The sequence below is a fragment of the Dermacentor variabilis genome, chromosome 3, assembly GCF_050947875.1.
Source record: "Dermacentor variabilis isolate Ectoservices chromosome 3, ASM5094787v1, whole genome shotgun sequence".
NCBI lineage: Eukaryota > Metazoa > Arthropoda > Arachnida > Ixodida > Ixodidae > Dermacentor > Dermacentor variabilis.
This window is the reverse complement of record NC_134570.1, coordinates 208,870,002-208,891,057: the sequence shown is the minus strand read 5'-3', so window position 1 is coordinate 208,891,057 and position 21,056 is coordinate 208,870,002. Positions and strand designations below refer to the sequence as shown.

General features: G+C 45.8%; 1 protein-coding gene across 1 annotated transcript in view; it reads left to right on the top strand.

Annotated features, from left to right (window-relative positions):
• Positions 1–21,056, top strand: part of LOC142576613 (protein RCC2-like) — a 73,033-nt gene that overhangs the window by 9,854 nt on the left and 42,123 nt on the right. Inside the window, exon 3 of the mRNA XM_075686814.1 lies at positions 2,987–3,118. Coding sequence (XP_075542929.1) covers positions 2,987–3,118 — 132 coding nt within the window. The remainder of the gene's footprint in view (positions 1–2,986; positions 3,119–21,056) is intronic.

The following is a 21,056-nucleotide window of genomic DNA, read 5'->3' as shown; positions in this document are numbered from 1 at the left end:
CCTCACTTCATGCGTAGGCAAGGTGATGGAACACGCCTTCTTAGCACGCATCAACAGTCACCTCGAGGACAACTCTCTCTATCCCCACACCATCATTGGATTTCGCCCTCACCTTTCTACTCAAGACGCTATGTTGCAGCTCAAACATCAAGTGCTAAACTATCTTTCCCGTAACATGAAAGCCATCCTCGGACTCGACCTCACTCAAGCCTTCGATAACATTTCCCATGCAGCTATCCTTGACCAGGTCTCCAACCTCCACCTGGGAGAGCGAGCATACAATTGCATCCGTCACTTTCTTTCCAATCGCACGGCTACCCTCTCGGCCGGGGATTTACGATCAGACCAGCTTCCCCTTGGCAGCAAAGGCACCCCGCAAGGTTCAGTTATCTCTCCCATGCTCTTTAACTTAGTCATGATTGGCCTTGCCAAGCAACTACAGCAAGTCGACAATATCAACCATACCATCTATGCCGATGACATCACCATCTGGTCGTACCGAGGCAGTGATGGTCAAGTGGAATCAGCCCTCCAAACGTCAATTGACGCGGTTGAAGCCTATCTCCAAGGGACCGGACTGCGCTGTTCGCCGGCTAAATCGGAGCTTCTGCTATACAAGCCCATTCAGCGGGGTCGCCCTCCCAAACACCAATCTGATCACCGACCCTGTGATGCCATCACCCACGCCTTCAAGGTGGCAGTCCTATCCCACACGTCCCTAGTGTCCGGGTTCTCGGTCTCACCATCTCTACCAACGGCCCCAACGCCTTGGCTCGACACCCTCATACGAGGGGTCTACAAGCAAGCACTTGGGCTCCCGCATTGCACCAGCACTGAACTCTTCAACCAACTGGGAGTTCACAACAACCTTTCCGAACTCATTGAAGCCCAACAACGCTCTCAGCTTGAACGGCTCACCCTTACTGAAACGGGGCGCTTTATTCTGTCCACACTTGGCTTCACCTACCATCAGCAACAGGGCCCCAAACAACCGATCCCGTCCGACATGCGTAGCTGGATCTACATAGACCCTATCCCTAGAAATATGCACCCTGAATATAACAGGGCCCGGCGCCAAGCTCGGGCCGGAGCTATCATAAAAGCCCTTGCCCACGTACCTGGCGTCACATTTGTTGATGCAGCCCAATACTCCCATGGCACACGATTTGTGGCCGTCGCCACACGCGATGGAGTCCTACACCACGCCTGCAGCGTCACTACCCCCACTGCCGAGACGGCTGAAGAAGTGGCCATTGCCCTGGCCACTTTAGATCCCACCTTTCACACCATAGTGTGTGACTCTCGCTCAGCCGTTACTAACTTCAGCAAAGGCCGTATTTCTCCCCAAGCTCTTCGGATCCTCTGCCAGGCACCACACTCTAAAGACAGCATAATCTCCCTAACATGGATCCCGGCCCATGCGGGCCCTGTCCACCCACACCTCCCCAATCTCAATGAGGTCACCCACTCCATTGCGCGAGGCCTAGTCAACCGCGCCGGAGTCACTGGAGATGAGTTGGACACCAGGGACAGTCTGACAACTTATAACGATCTCGTTAAGGCCTTTTACCTCAGTCGTCGAATCTTCCCGCCCGCCTCACCCAAAGTTCAGCCGGGCGCAGGCTACCACCCTGCGTCTACTACAAACAAACACGTACCCTTCACCCGCCTGCCTCCACCTTATATTTCCGGACGTCTACACTACCCCCAACTGCCGGTGCTGTGGAATTCACCCGGCTACGCTTACGCATATGCTATGGGAGTGCCCAGCACAGTACTCACAGACTAACACCACGACTCTCTCGTCGAGGATGCATGGGGCTCTGCGGAGCTCCACCCTCGACGACCAAACCTGGGCGACCCAGCACGCCCGCGAGGCGGCGGCGAGGCAAGCCCTCGACGTCCCTTTGTGGGAGGCTTAGGCCCGGCCATCATAAAGTGCTGGTTCTACAATAAAAGTTTATTCCTCCTCCTCCTATGCCGTCTTCGCATAGGACACACACACAACTTCATGCTAACAAAGCAAGACAGGCCCCAATGTGAAACATGTGGAGATGAACTAACAGTAAACCATGTCTTGCTTTCATGCAGAAAACTTGAAACACTGAGGAAGAAGTTTTGTACTCCGTTTTACAATGAACACAGTCCTTTTCACCCAGCTTTGATTTTAGGAAAACATGCGCTTGTTGGTGTGTTGTGTGTTTTTAGTTTTTTAAAGAAAGCAGCTGTTGTCATAAAACTTTAAAACATCACTGTGAGCTTCACTACATTTTATAGAACACCTCCTCCACCTTGTCATCTCTGAGAAGGCCAAGGTCTTTAGTTAATTTGTTGGGACCCCGGGGGCTCTTGCCCAGACACGGATTCACTGAGGTCACCCAACTTTTTAAAGAATTTATGCCTATTGTTTGATACATGATAGCTGTAGTTGCTCATGTGCCATTAAACCCAACACAACACACAAAAGAAAAAAACGAAGGTCAGATACATTTTTGAATTTTGCACCAAAATCCCAGCACTGCTTTGGCAGTGCAATGTCACCCATTTCAAAATATTTTTTCTTATTGAAGCCTCGTTGATTCAGTTAAAGTTCCTTAAACTTGACGTGTTCAGTCTTTAGAACTTGCTGATACAGAATGAAGTCTGGGTCCCAGCAGATGAATCCATTTCAAGGCAGCATCTCCGTATGCCTTTTACTATTGCAGTTTCTCTGGTGTGCCAAGCTATCTTCTTGTGGTAACAGTGGTGTTTTTGGGATTGTAGCTGGGTAATTTACTAACACGAATGAAATAGTTTTTCACTTGTGTCCTTTTAACATATTTCAGTGGCTATGGTGTTGTGGGCATCATGTGCCGAAAGTGCTTCTGAAGCTAGAAACACACGATTGCCACCACTTTGTAGGCACCACTTACCTGAATTGTGCAGCAGCATTGTAAGTTGTCTGTTGGCACAAAACAAGTGCTCTAGAAGTGTCATCATTGTCCAGGTGGCTCCCAGGAGCGCAACCTGTGGGGCCCCCACCGGCTGGCCTGGCCGCACCGGGTCAAGGCCGTCTTCTCTGGCTGCTCGGCTTGCCACACAGTGCTGCTCACTGAACAGGGTCAGGCCTACACCTGGGGTCAGTTCCTTCTGTTGTCTGCACAAAACTGCACAGATGTTTGCCACTTTCAATGACACTGTTCTTGCTTTCAAGTTCATAAGGTTGAAAATTTCATTACAATTGCATTTCCCTGTCAAGTGCCAGAAACAGTTTTACGTGGCAGTCAAAGCTGGCACACCTTTCCAAAGGTTTCATTGTGTTCACCAGCACAAGTTTGTTTACTCTCAATTCACCCATGTATTGTAAGGCATTCATCAGTGGACAGGTTTATCGCTACAGTTAAAATTGAGACCACTTATAAGGTAACCGCTTATAGTGCAGGATTGGATGTAACAGGGTGTTTTCTGACTCCTGCTTACCCTTGCAATGAATTCCATGTACGTGTACTGATGCTTATACAGTAGCATACGTGCCAAACCTTGTCCATGCACTATTTCTTTAACTGCAGCGCTGCTGCTTATGCTGACGAGGTTGTTGGGTGCCCTAGTGGCTTTAGTCTCAAGCTAGCGAGCAAATGCCACGTTCCACAACTGGCAACACTAGACTTTCCATCGTTCTGCTCAGTGTCAGCCACTCTGGCGTTGCGTAGGCCTACGGTCAGTCGTGGCTTTAAGGAGGTATGGTAGGGTAAATGGTACATGTTAGTTTAAACGTAATATTTTAGAAACGGCTGCAGATATTCGCATCAAATTTCAAGTGCTTACAAAAGATGCTCTTGTGTACAACGCGAGACACTTTGTTTGTGTCTAAATGGCTTGCCTTTCCTGTAGCCCACTCCCAAAATTTGAGGAGTGTTTAATTATTTGATGTACCTTTTCTCTGCAATCATGCAGAGGAATGTGATGATATTACAGTGTTATTTTAAATACTCATAGGTTACATCTGAACTAAAGAGATATCATATCCACTTCGGAGTTCGCACCCAAAAATTTCTCTCCTTGCACAAACCTACAAGGGGGGGTTTCTTGCATTGTAAATTTTTCCATTGTTACCATTGATATCACCAGAGATTTTTTTAGTTCAGAATAATTATGACTGATTGTAGTACATGTGTACTAAGTTTCACTGGAATGGGATGAATACTTTCTTACAAAAGGTACATTGAATTTGACAAATCCAACTTGAGAAAAATGAAGTTTTATGTTCAAATACTGCTTGTGGATGCTCAAAATGCCACAAGAGAATATATTTCACTGCTGACTTTCTTGCAGGTGTCTCCAAAACTGTTCTTAGTGTTCCTTTTTATCCATGGTCCTTCCTTGCTCTCGACATAGTCAACGCTCTTTGTCCATTCTGTCGAGGGCAATATTACAAAATAGACCTGGAACAATTCCCAAGGGCCCTCCAGAACAGTTTTTCTTGCAGAATTACCGTCATTGTAGTAGGCTACAGCATTGTTAGTTGCTGTCTTCAATGTCTAAGCACTGGCAAAATTTTCTTAGGGCAGCAGCACCAGATGAGTTGGTTGAGCGACTCATTGGTGTTCTGTGTTCGTCCATGAATGCATTTGCTGAGACTACTGATTACCTTTGCAAGTTCTCTTTCTGCTCTATTTTCTGGACGATCGTGCCATCTTCTGAGCAAGTAATACATTTGAAACTCGAAACAGAGGCGATCACGACCACGTAAGCAAAAGCACGAGTTTGACGTCATGTAGTTATTTTCTACAAAGGACTGTTACATCAAACTCTTGCTTCGAGTTAACAAATTCGACTTCGCTCTGCCATCTGCTAGCCGCCTGGTTAGCTCAAATGGTAGAGCGGCTGCCCCAGAAAGGCGGTGGTCCCGGGTTCTGGCCCTGGACCAGAACGAATTTTGATCAATTGCAATGCTTTCCTTCCGAGGAACTCGTATGGGATTCCTTATTGCTACGATTGGGTGGATGTCTCATTTTCTTTTAATTAGTATATGATTCTTTTAGTCCAAATCATTTACTTACCACATGCACACAAGCAAAAAAAAATTAAAAAACGCGCCATAATGAAGAAAACCGCGAATGACAGCAATAAGCAAACCGGCCTCCGCCCGTCATTTTTAAACGCCAGGGCGCGCGGCACAATTCGTCGCAACATTTGAACCACTTTGAGAGGGTGCTCAAGGTCGCGCTTCCGCAGGTTTGTTCCTCATAGTGAAGGCGATTTTTCTGTGCCAAAATTGCAAATTAAATTTTTGAGTAGTTTACCATACCATACCCCTTTAAGCAAGGAGCATGAACTGGAAAAGTACCTTCAAGTATTTTTAATGTAGTGCTCAACCGAAGTGACTCTGGGTATTTTGTTGATACCACAGAGCAATGCGGAGTGCAAGCGGCAATTTAACATGGTGAAAAAGATGGACACAGTTCTGCTCATCCATGTGTGACACGACGCTGGGAAGTGTCCTCCTTGTAAAATGTGAAAGTAATGCAATTTGTTACAATCAAATGTTACCTGAAGAATTTTTCAACACCTGCTGTGGCTTTAGCACTCCTAAGCCCGAGTTCATGGGATGAAACCTTGGCCACGGCGACCACATTTCGATGGGGGCGAAATACAAAAGTGCCCATGTGCTGTCCATTGGGGGCACATTAAAGAACCCCAGATGGTCTAAATTTATCTGGAGTTCTCTACTACGGCGTGCCCCATAATCGGATGGTAGTTGTAGAATGTAAGACGCGAGAATTTCATTAAATTATAAAAAAAATTCTTGAAGGCAAAATCGTCAACAACGAAATGCTTGCAAAAGTAAGACCTACATGTTTATGTAGTCATATGTAAATCTGTAAATGAAATTATACTGTCAGTAGTTGAAAATGTAGCCAGCCTAGCCAGCATCATCATCATTGCCACCGCAAGATGGCTACAGATGAACTTGCACGGCACAATTTATTTATTTATTTATTTATTTCACGTACTTTCAAGGCCCGAAGGCGTTACAGAAAGGAGTGGAGTCAAAACAAGAAGTAATGCAGTAAAAATACAAAAAAGTATTAACAAAAAATACTAACAAAAGGCATTCTGAACAGCGGTCTTGAAGTTAGTAGGGTCGGTGATGAGTGCGATTGAGGCGGGAAGGCGATTCCAGTCCGTGCTTGTCCTGGGGATGAATGAGTCACTGTACCGGTTAGTACGGCACAATGGCACCCCGATTTTAAGGCTGTGGTCAGTGCGGGCAGAAATATAAGACGGAGGGGCAAGAAGGGTCTCTTTTAAAAGGGGGTTCAAGTGAAAAACTTTGTGAAAAAGGGAGAGACGGGAAGATTTGCGGCGTGACGAAAGATGGCAACGAAAATGGCAACGAAGCGCTTTTTTCATTCTTCAGTTATGAAAGTTCATTGAAAGGATCTTTTTAAATGCTAAGCTAGTGACAAAAAGTTGTGTCTAGTGCTTTATGCATTCCAAAGAATTGCATGCGCCACTGGGTAATTAGTGAAATGGTTGGCCTAGCAGCAGCAACTTGATTTAGTTGAGTTGGTTCGTCGTGTATATAAATTGAAGCTGTGTGATGAGATGAGAACGAGAAAGGCCACCTGTCATGGTTGTTTTCTTGTCCTTGTCCCATCATACTGCTTCATTTTGCATTCAGCGTTGTTTGGAGTTGGGCCACCATACCGTTTACAATTGTGGAGTCTTTTGATAAACACAAAATGTCAAATGCGGAATAGACCGTATGTTGTTCATGCAGACATCAATAAAGTGCTGTCGGAGAGTCATGATAGTGGCCCCAAACAAAAATAAATTTGTTAAGGCAAAGTTCAGGTGTGTGCTAGATTTATACTTTGTTTAGGAGCTCGAATGTCATATTGGCACAATTATATTGCCACAAGTAGGTGCCAGTGGGGATGAGGTTGAAGTATTGTGTGTCTTTGGGTTAAGCGTGGAGACGAAAAGACGTTGGTTTTATTTGACGACTGATAAGGTGTATTTGTTGGTGGTGCTGCTCCGTGTCCTCGTCGATCCGACGTCGTTACATTGGTGGAGGTTCTGGGTATTTAGCGGCGCAATATTTATTCCATTTGTGGCAAACTCGATAGACGTGCCACCACAATGGTAGCACATTGGTTGACGGTCTGCCACAAATCGGTTTTCTGACACGGATAGTTCGGTGGCAATTCTCCATGGAGCCAAGGAGTGGTGTGTACATGTCAAAGATACGGCATTCCTTGTGCTGGCGTGATCGTGGGGGTTGATAGAATTGACAGGGGTGACGATATCGACTCTGTTTGTAGCGTAGGTCATGTTCTAGTTGTGGGTGTCAACAGCGTCAAAGTTCCGTTGATTGGACAGTGAACCGCATACACCGTGTGATGGTCGACGTGCCTACAACGATGCTCCTGTGAACAGTCAGCCACAAAATACAACGCCACCCGATCATGCTCTTCTCCATCTCCTCTGCACCACAATTCACCAACTCACCGCAGTTTTGCTAATGGCACTAGGTGCAGGTCCCCTAGGCTGTGACGAGGAAACTAGCTGCAGCGATCTCTGGGGGGGAGGTTGCCAGTACTCAAACTGCTCCACATCCCCCATTATTGACAAACGACAATGTGAAGACTCCGATGGGGAAGAAGAAGCCGAATGCAACGACGAATACGACGGATACAACTATGAAAGACTTAATTGATGTTGTCAGCGCCGACCTCATTGTCCGCATTGATGGCCACCAAGTAGCTGCTCTTGTTGACACTGGGTCCCATTCTTCAATCGTAAGCTTACAGCTGGCCAACAAACTAAGGAAGGTGAAGACGCTATAGCACAGGCCCTTCAAAAGAACTGCTGGAGGTTAGTTGATGACACTTGTCGGGAAATGCACAGCCCGACTCTTAAGCACCAGTCAAACTTGGTCGCCACCCTCGTCATTCTTACTGAGTGTTATAAGGAACTTATATTGGAGATGGATTTCCTACGCCAGTACAGCGCCGTGATTAACATCCGTAACAGAAGCATCACATTTGCCACGTACTCGGATAATGCCACCCATGAGGAGCAACAACAAGCTCGCTTACGTATTGCTGCGGATGACATCATACTTCTGCTGCAGAGTTGCTCTCTCGTACACATGCACTGTAACAGCCTGCAGAATGGGGCTGGAGTCGCTGAAAACATCAGTGCACTAGCACTGAATTGCGGCGTCTCCATTGCCAGAGCACTTATCAGTGTAATCGATGGGAGTGCCAAACTCTTGCTAATGAATTTTAGTAAGGTGCATCAACACATTGTTGAAGGCACTGCCGTAGCTTATTTTGACGAAGTAACACAAATACAAGACTACCACTTAGCACAGGAGGAGGCCTATACAATCCACACAGCTGCGCCTATTGTAGACATTAGTCCAATGTTAACGGCCGTTGAGCGAGACCGTCTTCTTGAACTCGTCAATCAGTACTAGGTCTGTTTCTCATCTGCGTCAAGAGTCAATCAAACGCCACTTAAAAAACACCGCATCATTACTGATGTCGACGCCAGACCCATTCGACAAAACCCTTATTATGTGGCCCCAAAGGTACGCGAAGCAATAGAAAAACAAGTGAAGATGATGCTGGAAGGTGGCATTATTCGACCGTCCTTGAGCATCACCGGTAGCTTTAGTCAAAATGAAGGACGCTAGCCTGTGCTGCGTCAACTATTGGAAGCTCAATCAGGTAGCAAAGAAGGGACGTTTATCCACAGCCACACATTGACGATTCCTTGAACAGGTTGTGAAACGCGTGCTACTTTTGTCAATGAACTTGAAAAGTGGTTATTGGCAGATCGAAGTAGATGAAAGAGACTGTTAGAAAACCGCCTTCGTGATGCCTGACGGGTTTTACGAAGTTCAGCTACTTCCCTTTGTTTTGTGTTCGGTGCCAGCAACATTTCAGCGTCTAGTGGACACTGTGCTCTCTAGACTCAAATGGCAAACATGACTGATGTAACTGGATGACGTGGTTGTCTTTTCCACAACATTTGAAGAACACTTACAGAGGCTGAAAACTGTTGTTGAAGCAATACGCGCTGCGGGTCTCAGTTTGAAGCCTTAGAAGTGCCGTTTTGGTTTTCAAGACCTCCAGTTCCTCGGTCACGTCATCAGTAAGCCAAGGAGTCCGACATGATCCGGATAAAATTGCTGCTGTTGCTAATTTCCCAACCCCATCATACAAAAAGGCTGTGCAATGTTTTCTGGGACGCTGTGCACATTACCGCCCATTTATTGCGAATTTCTCGCGCATCGCATGGCTGTTTATACAGCTCACCAGAGAAGATATCCCTTTTACTTGGGGCGAAGACCAGCAGCGGGCATTTCACAAGCTCCGACAACGCATGCAAGCGCCTCCTGTGCTAGCACACTTCGATGAAGACACCCCAATGATGTTGCATACAGATGCTAGTAATGTTGGTCTAGGGGCGGTGCTCGTACAATGGCAGGATGACAGTGAAAATGTGATCACTTACACCGGTAGGACACTATCCCGAGGCGAGGCTAACTACTCTACGACTGAAAAAGAATGCTTCACAATGGTATGGGTAGTTCTGAAATTTAGTCCGTATTTGTACTGTCGGGCTTTCACCGTCATTACCGATCACCATTCGCTCTGCTAGCTCATTAATTTGAAAGATCCTTCCCGCCGACTCGCACACTGGAGTCGTTGACTCCAAGACTGACTTCACTGTCGCATACAAGTAGGGAAAACAGCACAAAGACACCGACTGCCTGTCCCGGTCTCCTGTTGAGCCGGCAGCACAGGACGATGATGACACGGTCTTTCTGGGAATCGTGGACACTGCCGGTCTTTCACGCCAGCAACAGGATAATGTTCAATTGCTGCTGCTTATTGATCACCTGGAAGGACGAACCAACCGCGTGCCGAGGCTCTTTGCAAGAAGGCTGGTGTTGTACTACTTGCGCATTAACATGCTCTAGAAGTACTTCTCACCTAGCGGCAGCAACTACTTTCTCGTTGTTCCCTCATCGCTTCGACGTGAAATCTTGCATGCCTGCTGCAACGAGCCGACTGCTGGCCATTTGAGCTACACTTGCACATTGGCACGGATTCAGCACAATTACAACTGCCAGAGATTTAATGTGGTCGTTAAATGTTACATTCATATATGTCTGGACTGCTAGCGTGGCAAACCGTCATCCATCAAGCCAGCTGGCCTACTGCACCCTGTTCAAATACCGGCCACACCATTTGCACAAGTAGGCACGTAGTTTCTGGACCCTATTTAACGTCTACTACCGGCAAGAGGTGGATAATCGTTGCCATGAATTATGTCGCTAGATATGCCGAGGCAGGTGCTCTGTAACGGGCAATAGCAGATGAAGTGGTACAATTTTTTCTAGAATCCATCGTTTTAAGGCATGGCGCTCCCGCAGTAGTCACGGACAGAGGTACTGCATTCGTGGCCCAGTTTTTAGATATCATTCTACGTCTAAGTGGTACCGCCCACCGGAAGACAACGGCATATCGCCCTCAAACAAATGAACTGACAGAACGACTCAATAGGGCACTGGCTGATATGATAAGCATGTACGTAGATGTAGAGCATAAGAACTGGGACGAGGTTTTACCTTATGTCACCTTCGCGTACAATACGGCTCGTCACGAGACCACTCGCAAGACACTCTTCAGTCTCGTATTTGGCTTTGAGGTTATGACAACATTAGCCCCAATGTTGCCTTTGAATTTGATGACAATGAGACGGGGGCTGAAGAAATAACGCACCGAGCAGAGGCAGCTAGGCAGCTTGCGCATCTGCGAATCCATGAACAACAGGATTGTGATGCCAGAGGCTACAATCCTTGGCACAGACCCGTAACATACAATATCGGCAATAAGTGTGGGTCTAGACACCTATTCATCCCCGTGGGCTCTCTGAAAAGCTCTTGCGCAGATACTTTGGGCCCTACATAGTTTTCCGACGCATCAGTGACGTCAACTACAAAGTCGTTCCATAGGGCTCCCACTGTTCCAAGTGCCGATGGCATTTACCCGAGGTCGTCCACATGCTTCGTATGAAGCCATACTATGAAGATGGACAGGATTGCGCAGTTTTTTTCGCTCTTTTCCAAGCCTCTATCATGGGAGCAATGATTTTCTCTAAAGGGGGAGAAAATAGCACAACTATATTGCCGTAGGTATGTGCCAGGGAGGATGAGGCTGAAGTAGTGCGGGTTTTTAGGCTAAGCATGGAGACAAAGAAGACTTTGTTTGTTTCTCTTTGACGACTGATAAAGCGTATTTGTTGGTGGTGCTGCTCCGTGTCCTTGTCGATCCCACATCGTTACAATATTTATGATAGTTTTCTACATCGAACCTATAAAAGACCTTTGATTCAGGGGTGTTTTAGATTTGGGCAAATACTGCCAAGTGAATTAGCATTGTATTAAAGCATGTTTTTCTGCCTTTTGTTCATTCTGCCCCCTGGTAATTTGTTTAATTTTGTAGGCCTCTTCAGGCTTGAATAAAGGGGGGACATGAGTTTTAGAGACTGAAAAATTGCGAAAAAATCAATACCGTATTTACTCACATAATGATCACACTTTCTTGTTAAAAAAATTGACACAAATTCAGGGGTGCAATCGTTATGCGGGTTCAATTTCTCGCGACAAGAAAAAAAATTTTTTTTCATCCCGCGTTTGCTGCGGGATGACAACAGGTCAGCAAATAGGCAGCTGCCGCTGTATGTAGTGCGGGACACCAAAACAAAAATGGCGGCCGGCAGAGCAAGCCGAACGCGGCGAACGTTATCTCTTTTCTTCTCGTGAGTACACTATGTGCTTTGAAACAGTTGCTTCCGTATCAGCAATCAATAATATTGTTAGTATCAGCAACTTTGCGGCAATAACGTAGCCATGTCCACTTTGAGTGGACAGAAATAGATGGGCGCGCTTAACTGCCAGTGACATAGTAACACATGGCAGGCATGCTGCGGAAACTGCGCCATTTGTCTTCCCTACTATCCTAATACGGCACGTTTCGACTAAGGGTGGCTGAATATCTTAGCTGTGTTACAAGCGTCGGCGTATGAATAGGGTGCACTTCTAACGTATCAGTGTAAGCTTGGCTACTATAGTTGCTGCCTGCGATTTGTTGCGTGTTCACGAGTGCAGACGAGAATCGAAAGGTGCCTTTTTTGTTGTTGTTGACCACAACCATTATAAAGCCTATGCATAATAAAGGCAAGTTTGGTTGTAGCTTTCTTTTTCTTTTTTTGTCATGGAAGTGCCGAAAAGTGATGAAAGGAATAAAATGAGGCATTATGCAAAAAAGAGGTGATGCGTGCAGACAGGACACAAGAGAAGTGGACAACACGAACGCCGACTATCAACTGAAGGGGGCACTGAGGCAAACAAAGAAAGAAGACACAAGACTCATCTGCGCAAGCTCTGGAATGGTATCGCCATGTGCCAGTCGGGTACATGTGCCGGTCTACGTGAGAGATAGCTGTTAAGGCACTTAATCTCTTCCTTATGTAAAGTAATCAAAGGCTGACTCACGCACGCACTTCCACCACTATAGATATGCCATGCCTCTACCGTAAGACGCGTATTTTCATTCTTGTGCCTGTACAAAATCGTGCATTCATCTATCTCTGGCATACAGTTACAATCTTGGCAATGAAGGGAAAGATTAGAAGGCGATCCACCGGTTAACGACCTTTTGTATTCCATTAGCCTCTGATTAATACAATGCCCCGTTTGCCCTACGTAGAACCTGCCACAGCTAAAGGGAACTTTATAAACCACACCCATGCGACAGTCAGTAAAACTGTTGTTCTTATTGTGCTTCACTGGACAAATATCTGTTCTTTTTCTGCCTTTTACGTGGTCCTTTTTCCTGTGCACGGCAGCGCATATCTTACCTAGCTTATTGGGAGCAGTGAAGGCAACATTAACATCATATCTGCTTGCAACTTTTTTAAACCTGTGCGACACTGAATGAATGTACGGAATAGCCACTACTCTTTTTTTTTTTTTTTTTTTTTTGCTATAACTTCTTCCTGTAATCACGTCCGTCCCCCTCAAAGCCGACTTCTTTAGGCGCTCAGCCACAGTGGCCACTGCTACACTAGGATAACCTGCTTCTAATAGGTGCTGGACCTGCGCATTAAAACTGGCGCTCATTTTGTGCATGCAGGATCTGGTGAGAGAAGACTTGAGGCATGACATGGCAATTTTGTTTTTTACTACTTTGGAATGTTTTGATTGAAAGTTTAGCAACGGCTTCAAAGATCTTAGGGAGTACTTCCAGCAAACGTGATATTGTTCGAACACCGAGGAAATGTCAAGAAACTGAATTACGCGTCGCTGAGGAAATTCCTTGGTAAACTTTAATCCCCCTCCAAAAAGTTTAAATTGCTCACTTACTGAGGTACCAGCAGAATCAAATTCTTCCCTATTACAGAACATCAGGTAATCATCAACGTAACGAATTATCTTGGTAACGCTATCGCCTAAGGCTTTCTCTAAGCAGCTGTCAACCTTACTCAGGTAGATATTGCTAAGAATAGGGGCAACCTTTGAGCCAATACAAATGCCTGATTTCTGCTGAAAAACGCCATCTCTCCGCCCAATCAGCGTCGACTCCAAGTACATTGAAAGAATTTCTAGAAAAGCTGCCGTGGAAACATCGCATCTGTCAATAAATGCCGACTCTTGCACTTGTTCTTTAATGCACTCACTTACGGAATTTAGCAACCTGTCATGCGGCAAGGAATAATACGTCTCCAATATACATACTAAAAGCTGTACAATCACCAGGATTTTCCTCTCTTAAATACTGAACTAGTGCCTGAGAATTACGCAAGCAAAAGGGGTCTGAAAAATTTAGTGAAGCTAAGCAGTTCTGTAGGTAACTAGCGACACAGACTTGCCACGTCCCTTTCTCTGACACTATAGCACGAAAAGGAATTCCTTTGCTTATGGGTCTTCACCAAGAAAAACAGTTCTAAGGTGAGGGATTTTGCTTTCTTGACATTAGAGACAATCCTATCAAGATTATGTCTTGACAGGAGGTCAACCGCACGTTGCTTAACTGCCGAAGGCTTAAGTTTTACTGACTAAATTCTTTTCTATGGCTGAAATCGCTTTTTCTGAAAACATCTGGCATAATTACGAAATAACCTTCCTTGTCAGATATTTCTGGTCTAAGTTTATGCTCCACAAGGTAATTAACTAACGGTCGGACATGGTCAGACGTCTTAAAATGAGTCTTTGATTGTTTAATACTAGCAATGCAATCTGAAATATAGCGAGATGTTCTTCCCGGACGAACCTGGTTATGCAGCGTGGTATGCTTAAACGTCAATGGGTTTTATGTTAGGCTTAAAACAGTGCTTAGGACCTAAAGCAAAGGTTTTTCTATGGGTATCCGTTACGATGGCGTCTCCAAGAACCAGTGCGTTAGTTGACGGCAAATTATTCGAAAGGTGTTATCTCTTACTTGGTTGAAGCTCCAAAAGTTTCATCCTCCACATGAAGTCCGCGTGTTGCACGGCTAACCTATTCCAATCGGCGTAGGGGCAGTTCCAATGGCGTCCGTCTCCCAGGGCCGCGTATCAGACCTTTAGACACTCCTGATAGAACCTAACTTGGCGCCATGATTCAGTGGAAAGAATAGCTCCAATCCTCCTGGCATGCCCAGTTGATGGTTGAAGGAAGCCGCACATCATTTGAACTTGCAATGGGACGACACGTTTACGACTAAACCATGACATGGTTCTAGTGCGGAACATACATATCGCAATTAAGGAAGCTAACGAAGCAGGATTGTGCAGATAAGTAGGGGAACATGGAAAAGGGCTCAGAGTACTAGAAATGAAGCTTAGAACGACAGAAAGCTGAGCTAGTTGGTAAGGATTCATTATGCAAAAAAAGCTTTTAGCTTTTCTCGGAATCTCATTTTTCTTGTTTTTCAAACTTGCCGAAGCGCTATCTCGGTCTTCAGGGCACATAGAACCATAATTTTAACACTGCACGTAGCTAGCTACATGTGTGTACTACACAGCACTAGGAGCAGATTTTCCATATCGCTTTCGTAAATTTTTAAAATCTGGCTACTAATTGGACCACATCATAGCCATATCTGGAGATTGAACTTCAAATTGCTGTAAAATTGGTAATAACTGCAGTATAAAAAATGTAGTCCTACATTTGTGTTCCTTACATTTTGCAGTATCCAGCCATTTGTCTTCATAAACATTCTGGCTGATGCTCATCTTGCAGTTGTTCTGATAAACAATAGGCGATTAATTTTAATTATATCTGGAACCACTCAGTCAATTTAACAAGTACTTATATTTTTTTAATCAGCACGAAAACTGTCTGGGTGACAATTTGTATTAAATTTAGCCAAACAATAAAAAAACTGTTTTTAAACACTTGTTCCCCCCACTAAATGAAAATCTACTGTAATGCAGCCACATGAGACAAATGATGCAGCTGCCCCACAGACAGGTGAGGTAGCAAGCGTGCTTCTCAACCAGGTGCACCAGCCCAGAGGAGAGTGGCGAGGCCAATATGGAGGAGGAAAAGGAGACACGAGCAAAAGAGAAACATGACGGCAATACGAGCAATCTTTCGGACACAGATGGAGTTGTGAAAACGTCACGAGTAATTGGCAGGTTGGAAAAGCTAATTTTGCAACACCGTTGAAAAATCGTTTACAGAATAGTTCTCTATGTTGTACATGTTATTTCATGACATTCAAGGCCATAAGGGCATTTTGCGTTCCCCTGTCATGATCTGCAGCATTGCACACGAGACTTTCGCTCCCCGACACTGCCAGTTTAGACTCTATTTTGCAAAATCACTTTGGAACTCTAGCCTATGTTCACATGCAAGATTTCAATGTTCTTACCAGCACAGCCACATGCAAGCTTGGTAAGCATTCGCGGCAGTTGCCAGTTGATAGCCTTGGTCCAGGCTAGATCTAACTTCACTTTAATGCGTGCTGCCGTCAGTTATACGAATGATGCCTTGCCCAAACTCCACATAATCAACTACAATGTAGAACATATTGTCACGTGGCAAGGCAAAAGCAAGCAGCAGAACAGCAGCCAGACGCGAAGGAACTGTTCTTCAGCTGGTGCGTCTTCATTGTTTTCTGCTTCGCTGTTGTTTCTGGACACGCTGTGCTGACCGTTAGTGTTTGACGCCAGATGGCATTTTTCTCCCACGCAATGAAGCATAGGCTGCATGCTCAAACACAAGACATACACAGAAGGCACACAAGTTAGGTCAGGCAAAAAAAAAATATAGTAAGAAATGGTTCGTAGTTTCTGGGGGACCGCGTAAAGTACGGCTTTAGGCGGAGGACATGTACAATCTCTGCGCGTGGTAATCGACAATTGGGCAATCGCATGTCTCCATCTGGAATTACTTCATAGTTCACATTGGTTGTGCGCCTTAGTACATTGTATGGTCCAAAGTACTTGCTCAGGAGTTTCTGGCTGAGGCCTTGCCGTCTAATAAGGGTCCAAACCCAAACTTTGTCTCCAGGTTTAACTTGTCCATGGTGGAGATTGTACCTTTTTGTATCTGCACACTGCTGCTGACTTATGTGCACACAAGCCAGTTGACATGCTTCCTCGGCGTGCTAAATGTACTCCTCGACATCAGGAGCTGACTGGTTGAACTGATTGATGTCCTCATACAGAATCTTGGCGTTTAGCATAGTTTGAACATCTTGGCCATAAATGTTGCAAAACAGCGTGAATCGTCTAGTTTTCTGCATGAGCAGTGCTGTACACAAACGTCGCATACGGCAGAATTTCGTCCCAAGTTTTATGTTGCACATCCATGTGCATAGAGCTCATGTCTGCCAAAGTTTTGTTTTGTCTTTCTGTCACATATTAGTCTGAGGGTGGTCTGCAGTTGCCTTCCAATGACTCGTGTAACTCAGCTTGGAAATGCCGTCCAGAAGCTCTGTCGTAAATGTTGTCCCTCGGTCAGTAATGATGTACGACGGTGCGCCATGCCGAAGCACAATGTGATGCATAAAAAAACTGGGCAACCTCAAATGCTGTCCCACATGGCAGTGCCTTCGTCTCAGTATAACGCATCAAGTAATCAGTTGCGACAAAGATCTACTTGTTTCCGGAGGAAGACAAGGGAAATGGTCCGAGGAGGTCCATTCCAACTTGATTGGATGGCATACGCAGTGGGTCGATGGGTTGTAGAAGGCCTGCAGGTGTGAAGGGTGGTGACTTGCAGCACTGGCATTCACGGCATCCTTTCATGTAGCGTTTAATGCAAGCAGCCAGTCTATGTCAGTAGTATAGTTGTCACACCCTGTCCAGTGTCCTTGAGTAGCCCAAGTGTCCAGATATCAGCTTGTTGTGGCAGGCTAACAAGGTGTCGTTGCGAAGGGCTCGACGCACTACTAGAAGATGGGATTTGATGCTGGCTTCTGTGTTTCTTTTGTATAAGATGCCCCATCGTAGGCAAAATGACAACCTTCATGAAATAGGGTGAGGAATGGACACGTTGCCGCCTTCTAAGTGATCAACGATGGGCCTTAACTCAGCACTGAACAGCTATTTTTTAAGGCTCCTTGACACCCATGTCGCATCAACTTCATAGAACTCATCACTTCACTGCAAAGTTGCTAACAATGGCATGGTGATCTTTGGCCATACACTGCCCTTGCGTCACTAAACAACACCTATTAATTCAACTCGGTGTCTGATTGCTGTTTAGCCAGCAGATCCAGCCCGCTGAGAGCTCCCGGGAAGGCACTGTCGTCTTCCTCGTCTGGATTCTTAGATTCAATAGGATCTCGTGATAGCGTGCCTGACTTTTATACGATACTGTTATTAAATTCCTGGAGTTGCAGACTCCAATGTGCCACTCGTCCTGAAAGGTCTCGGAGGTTGGCCAACCAGCACAAAGTGTGATGGTCGGTCACAACTTTAAATGTCCACCCATACAGATATGGCCTAAATTTTGTGGTAGCCCAAATGACTGCAAGGCACTCCTTCTCTGAGGTGGAATAATTTGACTCTGCGGCATGACCGAGCATGGCTTACGTAGGCTGTAACTCGTTCAGTCCCGTCGTTTTGCCTTTGTACCGGGATAGCTCCGAGACCGATATTGCTGGCGTCAGTGCATACTTCTGTACCAGCACCCTTGTCGAAATGACAGAGCATGGGAAGGAGAAGACAACGTTGTAGCTCTGTATAGGTGGTCTGTTGTTTATCACTCCAGAGCAATGGTGTGTCGTCACGTGTAAGGCGAAATAGCAACTCTGCAATCTTCTAAGAATTTGCAATGAAGCTTTGATAATATTGACACGTGTACTTAACTTTATCGGGCGACCACGTTTCGCCGCCTAACAAATTTTATTGCACAGCGCAGGATGCGCCTGCATGTAAAAGAATTTTCTGGAATGTTATCGATGGTTCCATCCACTGTCTTTCACCGCAACTTGTGTAATCTGATTGCTTGTATGTGCGACGCGAATAGTGTAGAACTTTGTGGAAGACACGTGGGTTCCAGCGGTTAATCTGGAACATTCGACGACTGCTCTATAAAAGCTGACGCGCTTGACCCGCAGATCAGATTTTCGACGATCGCCGACCGTGTTCGCCGCTATCGTTGTGCTATAAGTGTAGCGTGTCTTGTGGGCACAGGTTCGCCCAATAAAAGTTAGCTTTGTCGTTCACAGTATTGCAACTGTGTTCTTCAACGTCACCACCATGTGACAATATGCACGCAAGCCCAAGAATTGTTGGACACTTTTTTTTATCAACTGGAGCTGGAAAAGCGGCCATTGCAGCAGTCTTCTCAAGATCGGGCTGCACTCCAGCGGCGCTCACGACGTGACCAAGGAAGTTCAGTTCTTCGTAACCAAAATAGCATTTCTGAGGCTCGAGTGTGAGCTTCGAGTACATTCCGAAAGCGACAAAGGTGCTCGTCAAAAGTTTCCAAAAAGATGACGGTACCATCTAGATAGATGAGGCAGGTTTTCCATTTGAGGTCAGCAAGAATGGTATCCATGATTCTCTGGAATGTGGCTGGAGTGGAACAGAGGCCGAAAGGAAGTACTCTAAGCTCGTAAACGTCGTCCGGACTTGCAAAAGCAGCTTTCTTGCGGTACTGCCCATTTACTTCACTTTGTCTTGTGGGATCGCACGCGCATCCCAATATCTCCAAAGCAGCCACATGGTTATCACGCATTAATCATGTGCTCGCTCACGGAGGGTAGCAGGGAGGGGCCGTCCGCCACTCCCACTGCTCTTTGCATCCAGCCACGACGCCACAGCCAAGGTACCCCATTCCCTCCTTTCCCCTTTCTTGTAACCGGGGAGACTCCCTCTCCACCTGTCTGGGTGAAGCGCTATTCCCCCAACACGTCTTTGTCTTTCGGCTGAGGAGCTTGCGACTGGCTGCATCTCAACTCAGTCACTGAGACTGCCGCACGCCGTCCCCCTGCAGCGTTCGGCCTTCGTGAGTGACTGACCACCCCAAGGCCTGAGTGCGGATCCACAATAGGTGAACCTGAACCCTTGTCAGCCTCTTTTGTGATTTCCAACATTGTGTGGTTTTTTTCACCTCATCATCATCATCATCATCAGCCTGGTTACGCCCACTGCAGGGCAAAGGCCTCTCCCATACTTCTCCAACAACCCCGGTCATGTACTAATTGTGGCCATGCCGTCCCTGCAAACTTCTTAATCTCATCCGCCCACCTAACTTTCTGCCGCCCCCTGCTACGCTTCCCTTCCCTTGGGATCCAGTCCGTAACCCTTAATGACCATCGGTTATCTTCCCTCCTCATTAAATGTCCTGCCCATGCCCATTTCTTTTTCTTGATTTCAACTAAGATGTCATTAACTCGCGTTTGTTCCCTCACCCAATCTGCTCTTTTCTTATCCCTTAACGTTACACCTATCATTCTTCTTTCCATAGCTCGTTGTGTCGTCCTTTTTTCACCTGAGACATGCGAAATGCTCCGCCATTGTGGTTTTGTGTTTGTGGTTGCTGTTGTTGCTCTGTTGGTATTGTTACTATAAGGTGAATAAACACTTTAACCCTTTGAGGGTCAATGACATAAATATATGGCGCCGTGAATAAGTCCAAAAATGGTTGATGCTGTATATTTGCGGCGCCATCTGTATGTTTAAAAAGCAAACCAATTTCCTAACTTTTTCTTTTCTGTCATGTGCTGCCACTATGTGGGACTTCAGGGAATTTTTTTCGCACGCCTCCCTCTCTCGGCTTTCTTTGCATGGTTTGTTTTAGCGCTAGTTCGCTCCCCTGCGTCTATATGCTACCGCTCGCGCACGCGCAGGCAGCGGTTTGGATTTTGTTCCGCAGGCGGTTTCGGCTTCTTGCACTTTCAAAATTTATGGCTATCTCGTTACTGATTGCTCAAAGGACGACCGCCTCTTTCTCGCTCGTTCATTACTCACAGGGGTGCGCATAGGAAGGATGCCGCCGTGCATGCGTTTCCACTGCTTCTTTTTTTTTTTTTTGACACTCGCGAAAACTAATTGCCTCTGGTTGGCGATAAGATGAAGATTAGCGGAAGTTTGTCACACATTTTGCTTTTTTGACAGGCACACAACCACACAGTTTTCTTGAGTGTACGCACCTACGTAGTTTGATTGGGCTATGGATGTACATATTAGATATTAGTGTAAGTGCAGGAACATTTGTCTTGCAAAACATTCTCGTGTGTGCATTTGCAAAGCCTTGAACTATGTGTATAACAATGCATCAAATTTTTTATTGTTATAAGTTTATCTCCTTTTTTATTGTTGTTATTCATGAATGAATAGTACATATATAGCAACACAAAGTATTTTTTTCCCACTTTACGGTCATTCTACAAAAGTTGCGATAAATTTTTTTCGAAATAAGTCCCTAAGAAGAATTGAAGTCTGCAATAAAAAAAATCGACCCTGGACGGTCGCATATGGCGAAAAAAATCAACCCTCAAAGGGTTAAGTCGAGACTCACCCTGCCCCTCCTCTCCTGAGCTCACTGTGGT